General features: G+C 39.9%; 1 protein-coding gene across 4 annotated transcripts in view; it reads left to right on the top strand.

Annotated features, from left to right (window-relative positions):
* KIF13B (kinesin family member 13B) overlaps window positions 1-19,642 on the top strand; it is a 200,931-nt gene that overhangs the window by 67,260 nt on the left and 114,029 nt on the right. For all 4 annotated transcript variants that reach the window (XM_054499490.2, XM_054499489.2, XM_054499488.2 and 1 more), the window contains exons 4-10: window positions 4,519-4,579; window positions 6,976-7,068; window positions 9,115-9,295; window positions 13,614-13,701; window positions 15,366-15,500; window positions 18,016-18,128; window positions 19,411-19,522. In XM_054499490.2, coding sequence (XP_054355465.2) covers window positions 4,519-4,579; window positions 6,976-7,068; window positions 9,115-9,295; window positions 13,614-13,701; window positions 15,366-15,500; window positions 18,016-18,128; window positions 19,411-19,522 — 783 coding nt within the window. The remainder of the gene's footprint in view (window positions 1-4,518; window positions 4,580-6,975; window positions 7,069-9,114; window positions 9,296-13,613; window positions 13,702-15,365; window positions 15,501-18,015; window positions 18,129-19,410; window positions 19,523-19,642) is intronic.

Raw genomic sequence — 19,642 nt, 5'->3', positions numbered from 1 at the left:
TCCATTCTTGGGGTTTTGTTTTTCCTTTAGAGTCCATGGTTGAATTGTAATTCAGTTTGCTATTATTATTGCTAAAATGTGTATTATAGACATGGCTGTTTGGGACTCTGACTTTTTAAGATCATTTATTTATTAATTTTTTTTTCCCTAACCACAGGGACTGAATGACAAACAGAAAGTCACCCTGTCAGTATAAAACATTATTGTGAAAAAGCCAAATAGGGCACTGGTTTCTTTATATATGTAAACTTTCTCTCATCTTTTCTACTGAAAATGTGCTGAATTATTTTCGTTTTCTTATTTTTATGTATATTTTTTGAGATGGAGTCTCGCTCTGTCGCTCAGGCTGGAGTGCAGTGGCGTGATCTTTGCTCACTGCCACCTTTGCCTCCTGGGTTCAAGTGATTCTCCTGCCTCAGCCTCCTAAGTAGCTGGAATTACAGGCACCCACCACCACACCTGGCTGGGTTTTGTATTTTTGGTAGAGATGGGGTTTCACCATGTTGGCCAGGCTGGTCTTCAACTCCTGACCTCAAATGATTCACCAGCCTCGGCCTCCCAAAGTGCTGGGATTACAGGCATGAGCGACCGTGCCCGGCTATTTTTTTATGTTTATTGGTGCAGAGGCTGGAGGTTGCAGTGAAGATATGAAGGAACCATTGCCTGGTGGTTTAAAAATTGTTCATATTTTATTTAATTCAGTTGCATGTTTAGAGAAAATGTTGTATTGACTAAAATACATGGGAGGTTAAACACCTCAGCTCTGGGGAGAGGTGTACTTGTTGAACAGGGAGACCTTGATTTTTCCTTTATGCTTCTATGTTATTCGAATTTGTTACAGTGTTTACTTGGAAAGAAAAGGCTTGTCCAGTTTATGAAATCTTTGCCTAGAAGTTACCTGTAATAATTTATGAAATTGCTAAGCCTTAAAGAGGACCATTTAGTGCTGTGGTAAATAAAAAGTAAGTGTTTATTTGTTCCCAACTTTGTGCCAGGCTGTGGCACTTTCATATTGGGGAATAGAGCTAGGCTAACCTAGTGGTGCAGAGGAGGGACCTTAGAGCCAGACTGTGGGCTGGAATCCCAGCACCCCAACCTGCTAGACGCAAGACACTTACCTTCTTTGTTCCTCACGTTCCTTTGAACAGTGTCGAGCACATAGGCTTAGCTCCATTATGGTTACTTTGGTGATAGCCTCTCGACTCAAATTAGGAATAAGAAATGTCACTGTTAAAGAAATCCCTAAAAGAAAGACAAGTAAAAACCAATAATAATGGAGAGGAGAGTGCCATTTAGAACCTATCTCTGATAAATATACAGTCAGCCTTCTGTATCTGCGGGTTTCACATATGTGGTTCAACCAACCACAGATTGAAAATAGTTTTTAAAAAACTATGAAAAATAATACAACAATAAAAGTAAAAATTTAGGGCCAGGCGTGGTGGCTCACGCCTGTAATCCCAGCACTTTGGGAGGCCAAGGCTAGCAGATCATGAGGCCAGGAGATCGAGACCATCCTGGCTAACACAGTGAAACCCCGTCTCTACAAAAAAAAAAAAAAAAAAAAAAAGCTGGGCATGGTGGTGGGCGCCTGTAGTCCCAGCTACTTGGGAGGCTGAGGCAGGAGAATGGTGTGAACCTGGGAGGTGGAGCTTGCAGTGAGCTGAGATCTTGCGCCACTGCACTCCAGCCTGGGCGACAGAGCGAGACTCCATCTCAAAAAAAAAAAAGTAAAAGTGTAAAAAAGCAGTACAGTATAACAGCTGTTTACATAGCATCTACATTGTCTTAGGTGTTTTAAGTAATCAAGAGATGAAGTATATGGGAGGATATGTGTGGGTTATATGCAAATACTACACTGTTTTATATAAGGACTTGCACATCTGTGGATTTCAGTATTCATGGGAGGTCCTGGAAGCAGTCCCACTCAGGATACTGAGGGATGACTGTATACACATGTGGTGATGGGGCTTTTGAAGTGAGAACTAAGCTTACAAGAATCAGGATGGTTTCTACTTAGCCTTATTAAGAACAGAATTAAATAAAATTATGGAGATAAGCGTGGAAAGCTAGAACCGGAGAAACTTCGTTTGAGCTCCACGTTTTATTTAATCCTACTCTGCTGTAATGATTCTCACTATGGGTGACACCTGGAGTTTGCAAGGCAGCTCCTCCCAGTTTGATGCCCAGTCCTTTGGGGCCATCTTCCATCTTCTTCCTTTTGCTCCTCTCTGTTTGAAAATGGCTTAGTGAGCCACCACTGCTGATAGATACACATTTTAGCTTTGGAAAACCATTTAGGGTGAGCAGTGTGTAACACAACACTGCAGCTGGATGACGTCTTCTGGGCCCAAGGGCTCTCAGGGGCTGTCAGACGCTGGGGGTCTGCTTTCACTTCCTGGCCTTGCTTCCTTCTCATGGCCTCATCCAGGGAACAGGTGTCTCCCCTGCCTGGTGTTTCACACAGAGACGCAGGTGTGCCGTGAGCCAGTCGTCCTCTCAGTTGCTGCCAGGGTTATCTCCCTGTCCCTTTAGTTGCCCTCCTGGTACCTCCCAGAACTGCTCACTGGCTTTGCAGCCTGTGCTCTCCCTGCAGACCCCCACCCTTACTTACCCCCATCAGTTTCATCGGAACTATTTTTTCAGGAGTTTCTCAATTCTGATCCAGGCACAAGCAAGCACTCTTGGTGTCAAAACCTTGTTCTTCTTTCCCCCTTCTCTCCCTTTTTGGCAATTTCCCCACTTCCCCCATCCCCTGTCATTTTGAGTTAATTTTAGCTGGGTGATAGATATCAGTATGCATTCCTAATTTACCATCTTAACCTAATTTTCTTTCTTAAAAAAATTAACCTTTAGACTTCTGGTCCAGATAATCTTGTGAGTTTACCCAGAAACATTCTCCTGCCAACACCAAAATTATAGCAGAGATAGATAAAATATTTTAGAATGTGAAAATCATGTCATCAAACTCGAAAACAACATATTTAGCTGGGCATGGTGGCTCACAGCTGTAATCTCAGTACTTGGGAGGCTGAGGCTGGAGGATTGCTTGAGGCCAGGAGTCTGAAACCAGCCTGGGCAACATAGTGAGACCCCATCTCTACACAAAACTAGAAAAACAAAACAACAACATATATAACTTCAAGGACCAGCAGTAAGCGAGGGCTGAAGTGACATATTTCCCGGGCTTTGGAATCAGACCAGGTGCCTGGAGGTGATTGGAAGTTCAACTCTTGCCGACTATTGGGGGCACTGGTGTATGGTTGGGGACTGGAGCCAAGCTCACCATGTGAAAACTGATTTGGGCGAGCCTTCTCTGTGAGTGAAGGCTTACAATCAGTTTTTGGCCACCAACATTGAGCTAATGTCTGTGTTAATAGGAAGGGATAGAGACATTGGGCCTTGAGAAGACCAAAATCTGGGCTTCAGTAATGGAAATGACAACATAAACTAGTCATGGAAAGGTGGCCATCAGGAGAGGAAAAAATAAGCAATCATGTAAACCATAAAATAAACACTCCCTGCTAAGATGTACCTGCAAACTAACATGCAAACCATCATCAGGAAGCATAGCAACAGACTCCCAAGGTGGGAGAACGTGACAAAATGTGAACCGAGATACGTTTTAAAACAATTGCACTTAAAATCTTCACGGAGATTTTCACAAAATCACAAAATCACAAAACACAAGTAAGTAGATTTGAAACTGACAGAAATCGAAAAAGTGAAAGATGCAGTCAGTGAAAAATTTGCCTTTGCTTAGTTGGTTTAAAGAAAAAGAAATAATTAGTGAAAAGAAGCTTTTCAAACAGTGCAAAATAACTATGATATTCTAGAAAGTGGTGATAAGGTGAAAGATCAAAACAGATCATCTGTAAGATCCCACCAAGTAGCATTTTAATACAGATTGTTCCTGCTTTTTATGCATATAGTTTTTTGGTACAAATATGGAATCATACTCGAGACTTTTATAACTTTTTCATTAACATAAACTTTTTTTAAATCATTAAGTCTTCTGTACCCTCAAATCTATACTTGCGCATGGGCGTGTCATAATTTATTTAAACATTCTGCTATTTTAAGCTATTTTGGACATGCTGTAGTGAGCATCTTTAAATGTTATTTAAAAAATATCTTTTTCTTTGACTACAAAAATAAAAATATTGAAAAAATATAAAAACATAAAACAAAGATCACTAATTTCGCTGCAAAAAAATAAACTTTATAGATGTAACTCTGTGTGTGACTGTAGGTGCATGTGTGTGTGCAATAGCCATTTTATTACATGTTTTGTAACCTCTTTTGTCACTTACCGTTGTGAATAGTTTTCCATGTAAAATATAGAGTCATATCACCTATAGGGTATTTAGTTCTCACTGTAAGCCTCTACATACATAATTAATTCCCATTGTATGACAGTAAGTTGTTTTATTTCACTATTATGAACAGTTCTGTCAGTTATGGTTTATAAGTAATGTTAAGGTTTTCTTAATACACACTTATGTTCATTTTCAACAGGTGTTTGCATATGATCATTGTTTCTGGTCTATGGATGAATCTGTCAAAGAAAAGTATGCAGGTAATAGAATCCAGCATCCTGTCAACTACTGATGGTATAGAAGAGGTGTTCAGTATTTTTTCCTTTACACGATTGCTTGGCAAACCCCCCAAACTGTGTGTTTCCTCTGCTGTCACACACAATAACAGTCATCAACACAGAAGATGACTTAATGTGACCAAATGTTGGGGGGGTTTTCCCTGCACCCCAAGCAGCAGACACTGGCTGGGCGTCCTCTAACTCAGTTCCGATGCTCTCTACCTGGGGACAGCGTCAGCTCCACAGACTGAGGGCTCAGTCCCACAAGACCACTCCCTCCTTCCCACCAGCGCAGGTCCAGGCCTCTAGAACTTCTGACCTACTGGCTTCCAATTAGGGTTCGCACAACCTCCTCTTTGGGTTTGATTAATTTCCTAGAGCGGCTCACAGAACTCAGGGAAACACTCGTGTTTAGGGGTTTATTACGAGGGATTTTCTTTAAAGGACACAGGTAAACAGCCAGATGAAGAGATACAGAGGGTGAAGTCTGGAAGGGTCCCAAGCACAGGAGCTTCTGTCCTCATGGAGGTGGCGTGGCGCCCCCCCGGCGTGTGGATGAGTTCTTACCTGCCTGTTGGGCCCTGTGTGTTTAGCAATCCAGAAGCTCTCTGAACCCTGTCCTTGTAGGTTTTTATGGAGGCTTCCTTATATAGACATGATTGTCAACCGATTAGAAATGTGATTGGACAAAAAGCACATGATCTGAACACAGCGCGTCCTGTCTGTTCAGACTTTTCTTGGCCATTCTGTGTAGCATTCTTTCCTTTAGGATATGAGGCAAGACCTCATGGAATGAGAAGCTCTTGACCCACAATCAGATGAGAGTCTTGCCTCGGGCAGGTAAAAGGAGGGCAGGAGATCAGATAGTTTCCTGAGGCCTAAAGTGCCCCAACGATATAAAAGACTGCAGCAAGGGTTAATGAGCCGGGGGAACTGTGGATGGTGACCTACATCTATATAATTACCATAGGGTATATATGAGTACCATAGGATTATTTTGCATAACTGTAGAAAGTACAGACAACACCCTCCCGTGTTTGCTATTAGAGTTTTTAATGTTGATTGGAAAATGGGAGATTCACTGTGTGCCATTCTTGGTATACGTTGATGAAATTACATGACTAGCACACACAGTGGCTATTGCACGCTCACACACCCCAGCTCTTACATGAGGCCGGAAGCACAAGGTCGCCCCTTAGATTGCCCTGGAGGCCTGAGACTGGGCTGGAGAGACAAAATGGCATAGTGAAAGAAGGGGAGCACCGGCCAAGGAGAAAAGGAACCCTAGGCTGCAGGCCCAGCCGTGCTCCTTACCGCCTCTGCGCCTTTCAGTAAATCACCTCACCTGTCAGAGCTTCAGTTTTCTCTTTTTGATGGAGAGGAATATACCATATTCTCTCTAAATTTTCTTTTGGCTCTGGAAGTCTGTTACTCCATTATTCTTCTAAATGATGACTGTCTCAAGCCCCATCTCACCACAAGTTTAGGACTACAGTGACAGCCTTTGATTGGCTTTATTCCTTACTGCTTTTGTCACCTGTTTTTAAACAATCTCTTTTAAATATTAAGCATCATATTGTTTTGGCTTTTGTTATGAGAAAGATGAATATTATGGCTGTTTTGAAGTTAAGATTCATTTGGTCTAGGTGGCCCAATATCAGAAGTATAAGTTAACTGGTATTAAAAAAAAAAAAAAAAAAAGGAAGTGAGACATAATGGAATACCCTTGCCATAACATAAAAGCATCCAGTTCTTCCATGTGGTATTGAGACTAAGTGAGGTAAGGTGACTTGTCAGATTCACATTCGATTACTGACTAGTGACATATCTCATTTGGCCTGTCGGGGAGAACTTGACTCTGTTCTTTATGTCCATGATTGAAAGCTGAGGGAAATTTCCAGGCTCTGACTCCCTGTCCTAACTGGTATGTATTGTAGATCCTGTAATTAGAAATTGTCACTGAGGGAAAGGAAGGGGGTTGGTATATATGATTATTCTAAACTCTGGTACCCACCGAATAAAAACATTGCCTGAGTGGTAAGTAGTTAAGTCCAGGTACACCTGGGTCCCAAGTATAAATTTCAGATATTTATAATCACTGATTATAAAGTGAGCAGCTCATTGGCGCTGCATTGCAGGGAATTCTTAGTAGTGTTTATTTATTCAAGTATGTAGTACAGGGAGCTGATTTTCCCTCATGTGCTAACTAGAAATAACCTGGAAGGCATAAGCCTTTGGGAGCATTCGTGAAATTTAAAAATCTTGTTTGGAGATAAATAAGCAGATTATACATTTTTGAGATTTTTGTTTTTGTTTTGTGAATTGTTCATATGCAGTTTTGGCTTAAAATACCTTTTCTCTTATTCTCTCTCTCTCAGGTCAAGATATTGTTTTCAAGTGCCTTGGGGAGAATATCCTGCAGAATGCTTTTGATGGCTACAATGCATGCATCTTTGCCTATGGACAGACTGGTAATGTTAAATAACATGAAATCACATAAACAACCATCAATGAAAGAGAAAATAGAACCATGTTTATTTTACTGAGTAACATTGCTGATTTATTCCTTGTTTTTGCTTTCAGAAAGTACTGTAGATGTTGAAAGTAGTCAATAACATTATTTTAAAATGAGTGTAATAAAATTAGGATTGGGATCTTTTATCTTTACCGATTTTTCTCACAAGGCACTGGCAGGGTTGTTTTTCGAAAAAATACAGAGCTATGACTGTTGAACATATTACTAGCCATGCCTATAGATCATGCTTTTTTAAGGCTTTCAGAATCGTAACAGAGAAAATACCAAAAAGAACGTACTTGTTAATATCTCACCAGTAATAAGTAAGAAGCTTTTTGGCTTTTGAGTCTCTGTGGTCAAAAAAGAAAATCTATTTGAAGTGAACTAGTTACTTTTATAAGAGTAAAGTATACAGCTTGTCCAACTAGAAGTGTTCTCACAGAAGAATGTGTTGGATGTTTTCAAGAAGCCTCATGTGTCGTGTTGAAAGGGCAGAAAGCTGGGGCCAGGCGGTGACAGCTCCAGTCCTGCTCCTGCAGCTGGCCAGCAGAGAGACCTGGGCAGTTACTTAACCTCTCTGCCCTTCAGTGTCCTTATCTGGAAAGGCTGATGATCATAGACCTTCTTATAGGGTTGTCATAACGAGTTCCCATGTGCAAACTTTTTATAGAAGTCCTGGTACTTAGGAAATGTGGCACATTAGCTTTAGGTATTATGATAACAATAAAATGTTGCATGACAAAAGCAGCAACTTGTAGGTTAAAAGCATATTTGCAAAAACACTGCTACTAAAAACAGAAGGAATTATACTGAAGTGTCAATAGTTACTGGTTTTCGGGCAGTAGGACTATGGTAATTTAAGTTTTTTCTTTCTATTATCCTGTGTTTTCTAAATTTTATTTAATATATATTTCTTTTACAATGGAGAAAATATTTTGAGACGGAGTCTCGCTCTGTTCTCCGGGCTGGAGTGCAGTGGCACAATCTCTGCTCATTGCAGCTTCTGCCTCCCAGGTTCAAGCGATTTTTCTGCCTCAGCCTCCGGAGTAGCTGGGACTACAGGTGCCTGCCACCGTGCCTGGTTAATTTTTTTGGTATTTTTAGGAGAGACGGGGTTTCACCATGTTGGCCAGGCTGGTCTCAAACTCCTGACCTCAGGTGATCCACCCACCTTGGCCTCCCAAAGTGCTGAGATTACAGGCGTGAGCCACCGCATTCAGCCGAGAAAATAATTTTATGTAAGAAAAAAGATTATTCTTTAGTTTCCACACTATAGTGAAAGGGTAGTGAGTTAATTTGCTCTGGGGTCCATAGGGAGAGCGTATATTTTTTGTGCTGTGATCACTGGTTGGGAGCAGGCACAATAGTATTCATTATATGGCTCTTTCAGCTTATTTCGGAAAACTTTTAGACCTCACTATTTCTCACTTGTTTTAGGTATTTTCTTAAAGTATGAGGATGATTAAATAAGTTTATTTTTCTATTTTTTTTTTTTTTTCCGGAGATGGAGTGTTGCTCTGTAGCCCAGGCTAGAGTGCAGTGGCACAATCTCAGCTCACTGCAACCTCTGCCTCCCGGGTTCAAGCAATTCTCCTGCCTCAGCCTCCCGAGTAGCTGGGACTACAAGCACATGCCGTCACGCCCGGCTAATTTTTTTTTTTTTTTGTATTTTAGTAGAGACGGGGTTTCACCTTGTTGCTCAGGCTGATCTCGAACTCCTGAGCTCAGGCAATCTGCCCGCCTCAGCCTCCCAAAGTGCTGGGATTACAGGCGTGAGCCACCGCACCCAGCCTATTTTTCTTTCTAAAGGACATTTGCTTTTCACTTTCGCATGTGCAATAAGAAAGCTTCTGTACTTATTATTCTCATTATATTTGGGTGTATTTCTCACTGCATTTTGGCGTTTTGCTAAGTGTTTATAATTTATTATGAGCAACGGAAAGAGGGTTATGTATTTAACGTCTCAAAGAGACAATAGTAACTCTGATTTCCATTTTTTTAGGATCTGGAAAATCTTATACCATGATGGGCACAGCTGACCAACCTGGATTAATCCCAAGACTTTGCAGTGGACTCTTTGAACGAACTCAGAAAGAGGAGAATGAAGAACAGAGTTTTAAAGTAGAAGTGTCCTACATGGAAATTTATAATGAAAAAGTTCGAGACCTCCTTGATCCCAAAGGGTAAAGGACTTTGAGACTTTAGTGTTTCAGCATTGTGAACTGAAACAGACTTAAATTGGCTTAAGTGCAAATCTTACTTTTTAATTTTTTAAGAGGGTCTGTGTCACATAGGCTTCAGTGCAGTGGCACAATCATAGCTTAATGCAGCCTTGAACTCCTGGGCTTAAGAGTTTTTTTTTGTTTTGTTTTGTTTTGTTTTAAAAAAACCCAAGAAATTTCAGGTGGAATTCAGCTCTTTGGTGGGCTGTGAGGTGAGGGAGAGGCATAATCAGAGAGATGAAACCTGGTCTTTAGGACAGTGAATTTTTAAAGATTCTTAGGAACAAAAACAAGTGCTCATGATATCATGGCACAGACTTGTAAAGAGAATTGGATCAGAAGTCTTAGGAGGCCTTCACAAATGCTGGTTTGACTCTACAGCTGTAACTGAGTGAGGAAAGTGCACGGTATCTAGAAATCTGTTCATTCCACAGAGAGTTCTTCGAGTTCAGATTTTAAGGAAGTGCAACAGTGGAAAAAGATGGAGATAATGACCACAGCCTGTGGCTTGTTGATGTAAAAACAGCTTTAGGAAGGTCAAAGAGCCAAATAAGCTGAGGCCTACAGCAAGTTTGGAGGACAGCAGGAGGACATTTAGTTTTGCTGGATGAGGAAGATGATCAAGGAAAAGAGGATCTTAGAGGCAGTGAATCATAGTGACTCTCAGTCAAGAGCAAACAGAACCCTCAGCTCATCTCTGTTGTCAGTTTTCCTTGACCAAGATGATAATCTTTAGGATTCTCACAGGGAGATTGAATTGATGCTCAGTGCTTCTGTACGAACTTTACTTAACAAACATTTATTGAGTGATCATTATATGCCAGGCACTATGCAAGAACTCCCAATGTGGACAGAATGAGAGTTTTGTCAACAAATAATTAAAATACAACGCTATCTGCTTTTAACTTGTGAAGGAGGCTCCTACAAATTAGAGAGCAAAGGGACAATGACTTATCTTGGCCCTAGGAGAAGGGGAGATTCCAGAGTGTACTTGCTTGATAACATTTGTGCTGAGTGGGAAGTTGGTCCACTGGGAAGTCGGGTGAGAACTACTCAGGTGTAAGGAACAACCTCTGCCACACCTTGAAGGTGTAAGTTAATCACCTTTGGAGAATGATCCAGCAGTTCAGTGTGGTCGGAGAGTAGGATGCACAGAAGTCAACATGGAACAAAAGGAGGCCAAGATGGGAGGATCGCTTGAGCCCAGGAGTTTGAGGCTTCAGTGAGCCAAGATTGTGCCACTGCACCCCAGCCTGGGTGACAGGATGAGAGCTTCATCCTGTCTCAAAAGAAATTAAAAATAAAAAATGTTCCAAAACAAAGAGGCCAAGAGAGTACCTTATGGCCCAGGTACCCACATCCTACTTAATATTATACCTCTGTATATTTTTTTCTTTGTTCTGCCTTGGAGACTTTTTCTTGGACTTTGACCTCTGCAAAGATCATCACTTTTCTGAGATCCAGCCCAGACCTACTCTTTCCAGAAATTCTTGGCTGACTGACTTCATACCTGTTCATTCTTCTGCTTAATCCAGGGTGCTTGTATGGCATCTTTTCAACTTATCTGCACATGTACAGTCTTTAGTAATTTCTCCTATGTTTGTCTTGGGTATAGGTTAGTAATTAACAGCTTACTTACAGTAATTACTTACAGTAATTAACAGTGGATTCTGAAGAGCTTCGGATTTGCATAGCTCAGGATCTAGGTCCTCTACTTGTTACCTATTGAGCAAGTTTCTTAAGCTTTCCAGGCCTAACTTGTCAGCCTAGAGGGAACTTGAAGAGGGAAATGATAGGATACAATATCTCAGAGGGCTGTTATGAAGATAGACTGGGATGATACACCTGAGGTCTTAGAACATTTGCAGGCATACAGTAAATGCTCAATAAGTGGTAGCTGCTGCTGTTATCTCCCCAGTGAAAATTTCTTGGAAAATTTTTTTTTTTTTAGTTTCTGAAGATTCAAAGTAAATGGATTAAAATCTCTAAAGGTGATCTCATCTCAGTCAAAGACCATTTGAGAAAACTTCATTTTTTAGTCATGTACTAATTATATTAATTCAGCATCTAGTATATAGTAATGTAATTATGTTGTTTTACTCAGGAGATAATAGAGGATACATTAAGAAAAAGGAAATATGAAAGGAAAAAAGTGAATAATAGAATATATCCTGGGTGAGAAGTAAATCAAATATTCTATATCTATCCAATTACATGGTAATAAGTGACATTTTTAATGGTTGATCCTAGGGTACTATAGATTTTAGATTTAAGAGTCATTTCCTTATCCCCTGATTTTACTGTTTATATGAAGGGTTATTCTAGAACTATCCTCTTCTTGATCTCTTTATTATGGGTGTTAGTGATTGAATGTGGTTCAGCTTCTGTGCTAGTCATTCACTGTATGTGTTCAACATTTCTTCCCTTCCTCTCCTGCCTTCTTAGTTACTAGCACTCGCTCTCCAAATGACGGAAGCTAACACATTTGGAGTCCTCACTGTCACCTTAATCTCTCTCATCTTCACTTTGTTAGTGAAGTCTGTTCATTCACTTAATGATTCTTATGTGCCAGGACTTGTGCTAGGAACTGCAGACTCCCAAAATAATTAGACATTATTCTTGCTGTTCTAGAGCCCAAAGTTTATTATAGTACAAGTGGATAAAAGTAAATTAATTCCTGCCTAAGGTGAGGATAAGGAGAAGCTGACTAAGAGGTGGTCAAGAGCAGATTATAAAGGAGCATGGGTATCAGGCTGAGGAGTGTGCACCTCTCTTCATAGGCATCAAAGAACCACCAAAAAACTTGACACATTGGTTGGGCACGGTGGCTCATACCTCTAATCCCAGCATTTGGGAGGCCAAGGTGGGCGGATCACTTGGGGTCAGGAGTTCGAGACCAGCCTGGCCAACATGGCAAAACCCTGTGTCTACTAAAAATACAAAAATGAGCTGGGTGTGGTGATGTGCACCTGTAATCCCAGCTATTCGGGAGGATGAGGCAGGAGAACTGCTTGAACCTGGGAAGTGGAGGTTACAGTGAGCTGAGATACTGGCACTGCACTCCAGCCTGGGCGATAGAGCAAGACTCCATTTGAAAAAACAAACAAACAAAAAAAACTTTAAGTATTATAATTTATTGCTTATTTTAAAAAAGATTTTGTGTAGTTCAAAAGTGGACACACATTCATGGTTTAAAATAAGGATAAACAAAAATGTAAAATGAAAATCACCAGTAACCTCATCATTGACACTCTTTTTTATAATTTGATTTTTAATTTTTTAATTGACAAATGAGAATTGTATATGTTTATGGAGTACAGTGTGTTTTGACCATGTATATATTATGGAATGATTATATCAAGCTAATTAACATATCCATCACCTCACACACTTACCATTTTTCTTGTGGTGCAGACATTTAAAGTCTGTTTACTCTCAGCAGTTTTGAAATACACATTGTGTTACTGACCATAGTCACCATGCTGTGCAGTAGATCTCAAGAACTTACTCCTCCTAACGGAAACTTTGTACCCTTATTTTTTGGTTTATTCTTAATATTTTTGGTTTATATTATTATTCTTAATATGTTTGGTTTATATTATTAAGTATGCTATCTGTGCTCTACATTTTTCTCAGATGTCCTTTATTGGGTTTATTAGTTCCTTGTTTGCTAAGGGGGTTTTTTTAAAAAAAGAAAACTTAATGAATATTTAATTTTAATTTTATTGACTTTTTTCATGCGTTTATTGAAATGGTCATACTTCCCTCCTCCGCCCCCTTAGGCTGTCAATGTGATTAAAGTGCGTGGATCTTTTTTCCAATGGTCAATAGCCTAGAAGCCCTGAGATAAGCCCAGTTTTGTATTTTGAAATCATTAGATTCAGTTTACTGTCTTTCGTTTGTCTTTCTTCATGACTGAGACTGGTCTGTAGTTTTCCTTTCTTGCACAGTTAACATTTACTGAGTTTCTGCTCTTTGTACCACGTTCTCTGTAAGACAAATAGATTGTTCATATTTATTTGACTCTGCATTCTTTGTAGTAAGTAAATAGACATCCACAGTGTACCCTTTTGAGTGATGTGATATTTAATCACATTATGAAGTTTTCTTCGCAGTGAAGGTTTTAAAGTTTGGTTTAAATTCTTCTGGGATCAAGTCAGTTGGTTTTACTTATTTGGGGTCTTTCTTGAATTCATTGTGTATTTTTATGGAGCAGAGCTGAGTCCTTTTTAAAAATAGGCTATTGTTAAAAAATCATTTCTTTGTTTTTCATGATCAGAAGCCGTCAGACGTTGAAAGTCAGAGAGCATAGTGTGTTGGGACCTTACGTCGACGGACTTTCTAAACTGGCTGTCACAAGCTACAAGGTAACAACATCCTGTATGTGAACTACTTAAATTTAGTGTAGTAGGGTGGGGCTCTTTTTTTTCTTGGCTTAATTTGTTATTTTTAAAAATTGCATATATAATAGCATCACTTAATAAATCACTTTACAAAAATCCTAAAAATGAGATAGTTGATCAGAGACAAGCGAATAAATATAGACTAAATAGGATGAGGCTTTTAAATGAAAAGTTACCAGACTTAGTGAATCTAAAGTGGGTTTGGAATCAATCTAGAAAATTGTGAATTTTATCTTTTGTTGTTGTTTTCCCATTCTGGGGCCCACTTATACTTCCTTCTGCAGTTAATGTTTTTACTTTGAGGCTTTTTATGTATCATGTTGAATTTTTTTGTAAACATTATTCTTTAATAGAAAATTGTGATTTTCAGTTTTTGATGATGTGTGTCAGGATTGTGTTCAGTTGCACATAACATTAAAAAAAAGTAACAGAGTTATTTGAAACATAGATTATTATCTGTTTTGTCCATTATATATTCTCAGTGTCTGAAAAGTACCTGGCCTATGGTGGGTATTTTCAGTATACATTTGAAAGTATGAATGAATGAATGGTGATTGAAACAAGGCTTTTCATGGAAAAGAAGTATGGAGGTAGACTCTGCAGGGCTGGTATGGTGGCCCCAAATGTGTTATTAGGGACCTAGATTCCTTCCAGTGGTCAACATAGAGAGGTGTGGTAATGTCCTTATTCCCATAGTTCAAGATGGCTCTTAGAACCAACACATGATAGCATGCCTACTCCCTTAAGGAGAATTCCCAGATGGCCTATTTTAATTTTAAATCTTATTCACTAAAATGTCATGTGGCCAGAGTGAGCTGCAAGGGCATCTGGGAAATGTAGTCTCTTAGCTCGGCCGTATGTGCCAAGTTGAAGATTGGGCTGCCTTACTGGAAAGAAGTGAAGACTGGGTAATGGGAATCATCTAGTCAACTTTCACACATACCATTTTTCTCACTCCTCATTAAGATCCTTGTAAGGCAGATGGGTGTCATAGCTCTGCATTGTTATTAATGCAGTTAAAATCCAGATTGGTTAACTGTTTTAGAGCTTATAACATTAAAAAAAAAGAAAATCCCTTGACCTTCCTATTGTATTCTGTTGTTTCTCTTTTTTAGTAGTAGTAGCAACCAAGTGGTAAATCAATGCGGAAAATTAGTCTCTTGAGGTTCTAATTTTTAAAACCAGGTCCACTAAGATAGTGGTAGTTGGTGATATACCTGTATGAAGGGACAAATGACACAAGTTATTTAAATTATTTGTGTTGCTTATTTGTATAATCTAATTCGTTTTAACAATAAATTTTTATTGCTTCTGTATTAAAGAAACTAAGTTTTTTCAAATTTCTATATTAGATGAGGGTTGGTGTGGCATACTTGTTCATCTCGTGTGACCAAAGGTGTAGCTTCTGAACTTTGAGTCAAAGCTGCCACCTCTGTACCTGTAGCAAATGATGTACTTTGAGTTTTCAGAGACAGTATTGGCTACTGTACTCCATGGGGCTCAATATTTATTGAGAAACAAAATGTTAACTCCAAATGTTGTTGACTAATGCATTTTGTAGTGTAGCAGGATTTTAGTGTGTATTACACAAGTAATGAAACGTGGGTCTATGACTTGTTTCCACTTAGGATATTGAGTCGTTGATGTCTGAGGGTAACAAATCTCGCACAGTTGCTGCAACCAACATGAACGAGGAGAGTAGCCGATCCCACGCAGTTTTCAAAATCACCCTCACACATACTCTCTACGATGTGAAGTCTGGGGTAGGTGTTCAGATGCATGACCTGTTTTTATATTTCTAAAGTGGATTGTGGTTTTATTTTTTCCTCTTCAGGTGTTAGATGAATTAAAGTCCTGGCTAGACTTGTGTATCAATGAGGACTCTGGAAAAGAAACAGAAGCCCCTCTAGGTCAATAGAAAGGGATGTCATGTAGGGAAGCAGGTGATTCCAGGGTTGTTGGGACATCTGAGGAGGACCAGGTTCTAGACTGCCTCTTGAGGAATAACTTTCTGAACAGCACACATCTGGCTACCGGGGTGGTGCCACCTGTGAGGACACCTCTAGAACTCTGAGTTCCAGGCATACATAGCTGTGATCCAGGAAGCAGGAGTAGAGAAGTTGCTTCTGGCCATGCTGCTGCCTCGTAGCACCCTGGAATCTGGGGAATGTGCTTGCATTTCCCCAGTCCTGCTGCCAGCAGAAAGAGCCAGAAAGGGGCAGCAGGCAGCCTCTGCTCTACTTCTGCCTTCCAGCCTCTAGCAGGTGTATCCTGAGCCTGGGCAGCCAGGGAGTCTGAGAAATGTGGGTTTAAGCTTCCCGTCCACTCCCACTAAAGGAAGGTGGAGCAGAAGTTAAGTGCACCGATGGCCCACTGTCTGCCCCAGCAGTTTTTGAGTTTTAAACTGTAATGGCTAACTGCATGAGCCAATGGTAATGCTCTTGCTTGCCCAGGCACTGTGCCTCACACCTGTAATCGCAGCACTTCGGGAGGCCAAGGCGGGAGGATTGCTTGAGCCCAGGAGTTGGAGAACAGCCTGGTAACATAATGAGACTCCATTTCTACAGAATATTTGAAAATTAGCAAGGTGTGGGTGGTTCATGCCCATAGACCTAGCGACTAGGGAGGCTGAGTTGGGAGGATCGGTTGAGCCCAGGAGCTTGAGACTGCAGTGAGCTATGATTGCCCCACTGCCCTGGGCAACAGAGCAAGACCCTGTCTCAAAAAAAAAAAAATTCTAGCTCATCTAGCAGAGGTTCTTTTGCAGTGTTCCCTTCTGTGAAACACTATTAGAAGGAATAAATGACACTGGGGAAATTGTACTATAAAATCATTTGCTTTTGTAGAATAACTTTTTGAGTATTTGGTTTTGAATCTAGTGAAGAGTAAACCCAGTCAGAGATATACGTGCTTCTGCTGCATTGCAAACTTCTCTGTTGCCTAGTATACTTGCATTTTCCCTCTTTTTATGTGAATTTTACATATTTTATTATGATGCCTGCCCCTCAGTATGTCCATTTCAAATACCAGAAGGTAAAATAATCACCTTGGCAAAGTGCTGTATTTTGGCAGGATTTTCATCTGCCGAAAGCATATTTTTCTCCTTTTACCATCACAGCAAGATTAGTGTAACAACAAAAAGTTGTTTGTTTCTTATTTCCTTTTCAGCATAAAACAAAAAACATACTGAAGACTTTTTTTTTTTTTAAACTAAAAGTACTTTTGATTTGGGACACTGAATATCCTTTTGTTAACAGCATGTTTATTTATGGAAATAAATGTCTATTTTAAAGGAAAGCTTTAAAAATGATTCAGTCTATAGATTTTGGTGTTGGTTTCCTACATTTCTTATATTGCTGTTGAAGTACGAAGTATGTTACATGTCTGTGCTTGATAAGAAAACACTTTTGATAAAGATATGTATCTGTATGTATATAATATCTTAACTAGAAAAAGATGTAAATTAACACCTGACATGAAATGGAATTATATATGAATAAGATGTAAATGTTACAAAATGTTTTGAGATTTTGAGGGATTCTTCTATTGTATAAAGGTCAGATTATTTTTTTTTATGTCAGAATTGCAAGTGTTTTGTCTCAGGATTATTGATAAATATCCATGAAATTTTAAACACAGTTTCCAAAAATAGTAAAATTGAAGTCTTAGAAGTACTTTTGTATACTGCTCTGGAAATTTCGTTGGGCACCCTTCAAAATAGCCCCTTTTGGAGGCACTGTTTTTCTGAGATAATTAGCTTTCATCCTGGCGGGATTAGTAGAGTTTTATAAATTTTCTGTGTCTCCACCATTAGATTGTACAGTTTTCTTACAGTGTGTTATAGCAGCACAAAATAATTTTGAAGTAACAGTAAATACTTTTAATAAAGGGTTTAGATCATAATCCATTTAGTTGTGACAGAACTGCTTTTTGTATTGTTTTTTAAGAGACAGGGTCTCACTCTGTCGCTCAGATTGGAATGCAGAGGTGCAATCATAGCTCACTGTAGCCTGGAACTTCTGGGCTCAAGTGATCTCACACCTCAGTTTCCTAAGTAGCTGGGACTATAGGCACACGCCACCATGGCCAGCTATTTTTAATTTTTTTTTTTATTTTTTGTGGAGACAGGATTTTGCTGTGTTGCCCAGGCTGTTCTTGAAATCCTGGGCTCAGGTGCTCCTTCTTCCTTGTCCTCCCAAAGTGCTGGGATTACTGGCATGAGCCATAGCACCTGGCCCTGTGCTCCTGTTGATTAGTGTTGATTGATTTCCTTTGTAGACATCTGGAGAGAAAGTGGGCAAACTGAGCCTGGTGGATTTAGCCGGCAGTGAACGAGCAACGAAGACAGGCGCTGCAGGGGACAGGCTGAAGGAAGGGAGCAACATTAACAAGTAAGTGCTCTCGAAGCTTATTTTTATTGCTTTATTTGTTTAATAGCCAATAGGGGAACATCTGTGGTTATTAAAATAATAAGGTGATTTGGAATTTTTTTCTGGTATTTTCAGCGGGCCTGGGCTCATTTTAGGTTTTGTTGAGATGCCTGATGGGGCCGAAGAGCACAGCCTCAGTCAGGTCAGGGTTTCTTAGCAGTGGCCCTATTGCTGTTTTGGATCGGGTAATTCTTCATGGGAGTGGTGATCCTGTGTTTTGTAGTGTCTAGTCGCATCCCTGGCTTCTCCCCACTAGATGGCAGTAGTAGCTGCCGCCTCTTCCCCCACCCCCAGGTGTGTCAACCCAAACTCACTTTCAACAACCATGGCTGTTCCCTGTTGGGGACCCAGTCACCCTCCAGTTGAGGACCACTGGTCTAAGCTATAGAGAAGATCAAAGCTAATTGGTCTCTCAGAGTGGAACTGTTGATTTTGACCTGTGTGTCGCTCTTTGGACAAACATGTACTAACCACGTTGAGCTTTTCCTTTACTAAACACTGTCTTGCTTGTCCAAGTCCAAGAAGCTAAGACTTTACGAAGTAATATTTTGTTTACCAGTTCCTTCATGTGAGCTTATTTTAGGTTTTGTTGAGATGCCTGATGGGGCCGAAGAGCACAGCCTCAGTCAGGTCAGGGTTTCTCAGCAGTGGCCCTATTGCTGTTTTGGGTCAGGTAATTCTTTTCATGGGAGGGGTGATTCTGTACTATGAATAATATGAAGTAATATTTTGTTTACCAGTTCCTTCATATGGATTTCACATTTTCTCCCTCAAGCCAAATTTTTAGCTCATTATGGGTAGGAAGCTTTCTGTCCTTGGCTCCCAGAAGGACACATAGGAGTCATAAAGAAACCAAATGGAGATGATAAAACACTGTCACCCAGATGCTATCCTATTATTGAATCTCATATATACAATTTTTGCTTTGTACTATGGTTTAATTATTGTGTTTCTGGCTTCCTTTCTTAAAGATACATGGTTTTGGTGTTATATTGACCTGAAGATTTATAGCTCACATTTTTATGTACTACAAAATATTGGGCTAAGCGTTTTTATTGCTTATAGTAGTATTGGGGGAAAATAGCTATTTCGAGTTGTGTGCTTTTGAACTGAGTGGCAAAATGCTGACAGGGTGCTGCTCACATGCAGGTACAAGGGCATCTTAGTGTTTAATCTTTGTGCTAAAATGTGACATTTGATATATTTCATTTTTGTAATTATTTCGGTTTGTTGCACCATGCAGGTCCCTCACAACCCTCGGTCTGGTTATCTCAGCTCTTGCAGATCAGAGTGCTGGCAAAAACAAGAATAAATTTGTTCCATATCGTGACTCAGTTCTCACTTGGCTGCTCAAAGTAAGTTTGTTTTTTTTCCTTCCTGGCATACTTTTGGTGGTTGGCAAGAAGGAAGAAAAAAGAGTAGACTGTTAATCCCTTCCAGGTATCATTTCCTCTATCAGTGTGCAAATGTATAAT

Source organism: Pongo pygmaeus, chromosome 7 (assembly GCF_028885625.2).
Source record: "Pongo pygmaeus isolate AG05252 chromosome 7, NHGRI_mPonPyg2-v2.0_pri, whole genome shotgun sequence".
NCBI lineage: Eukaryota > Metazoa > Chordata > Mammalia > Primates > Hominidae > Pongo > Pongo pygmaeus.
Note: the sequence above shows the minus strand (reverse complement) of the source record. Positions and strands in the feature narration are given on the sequence as shown.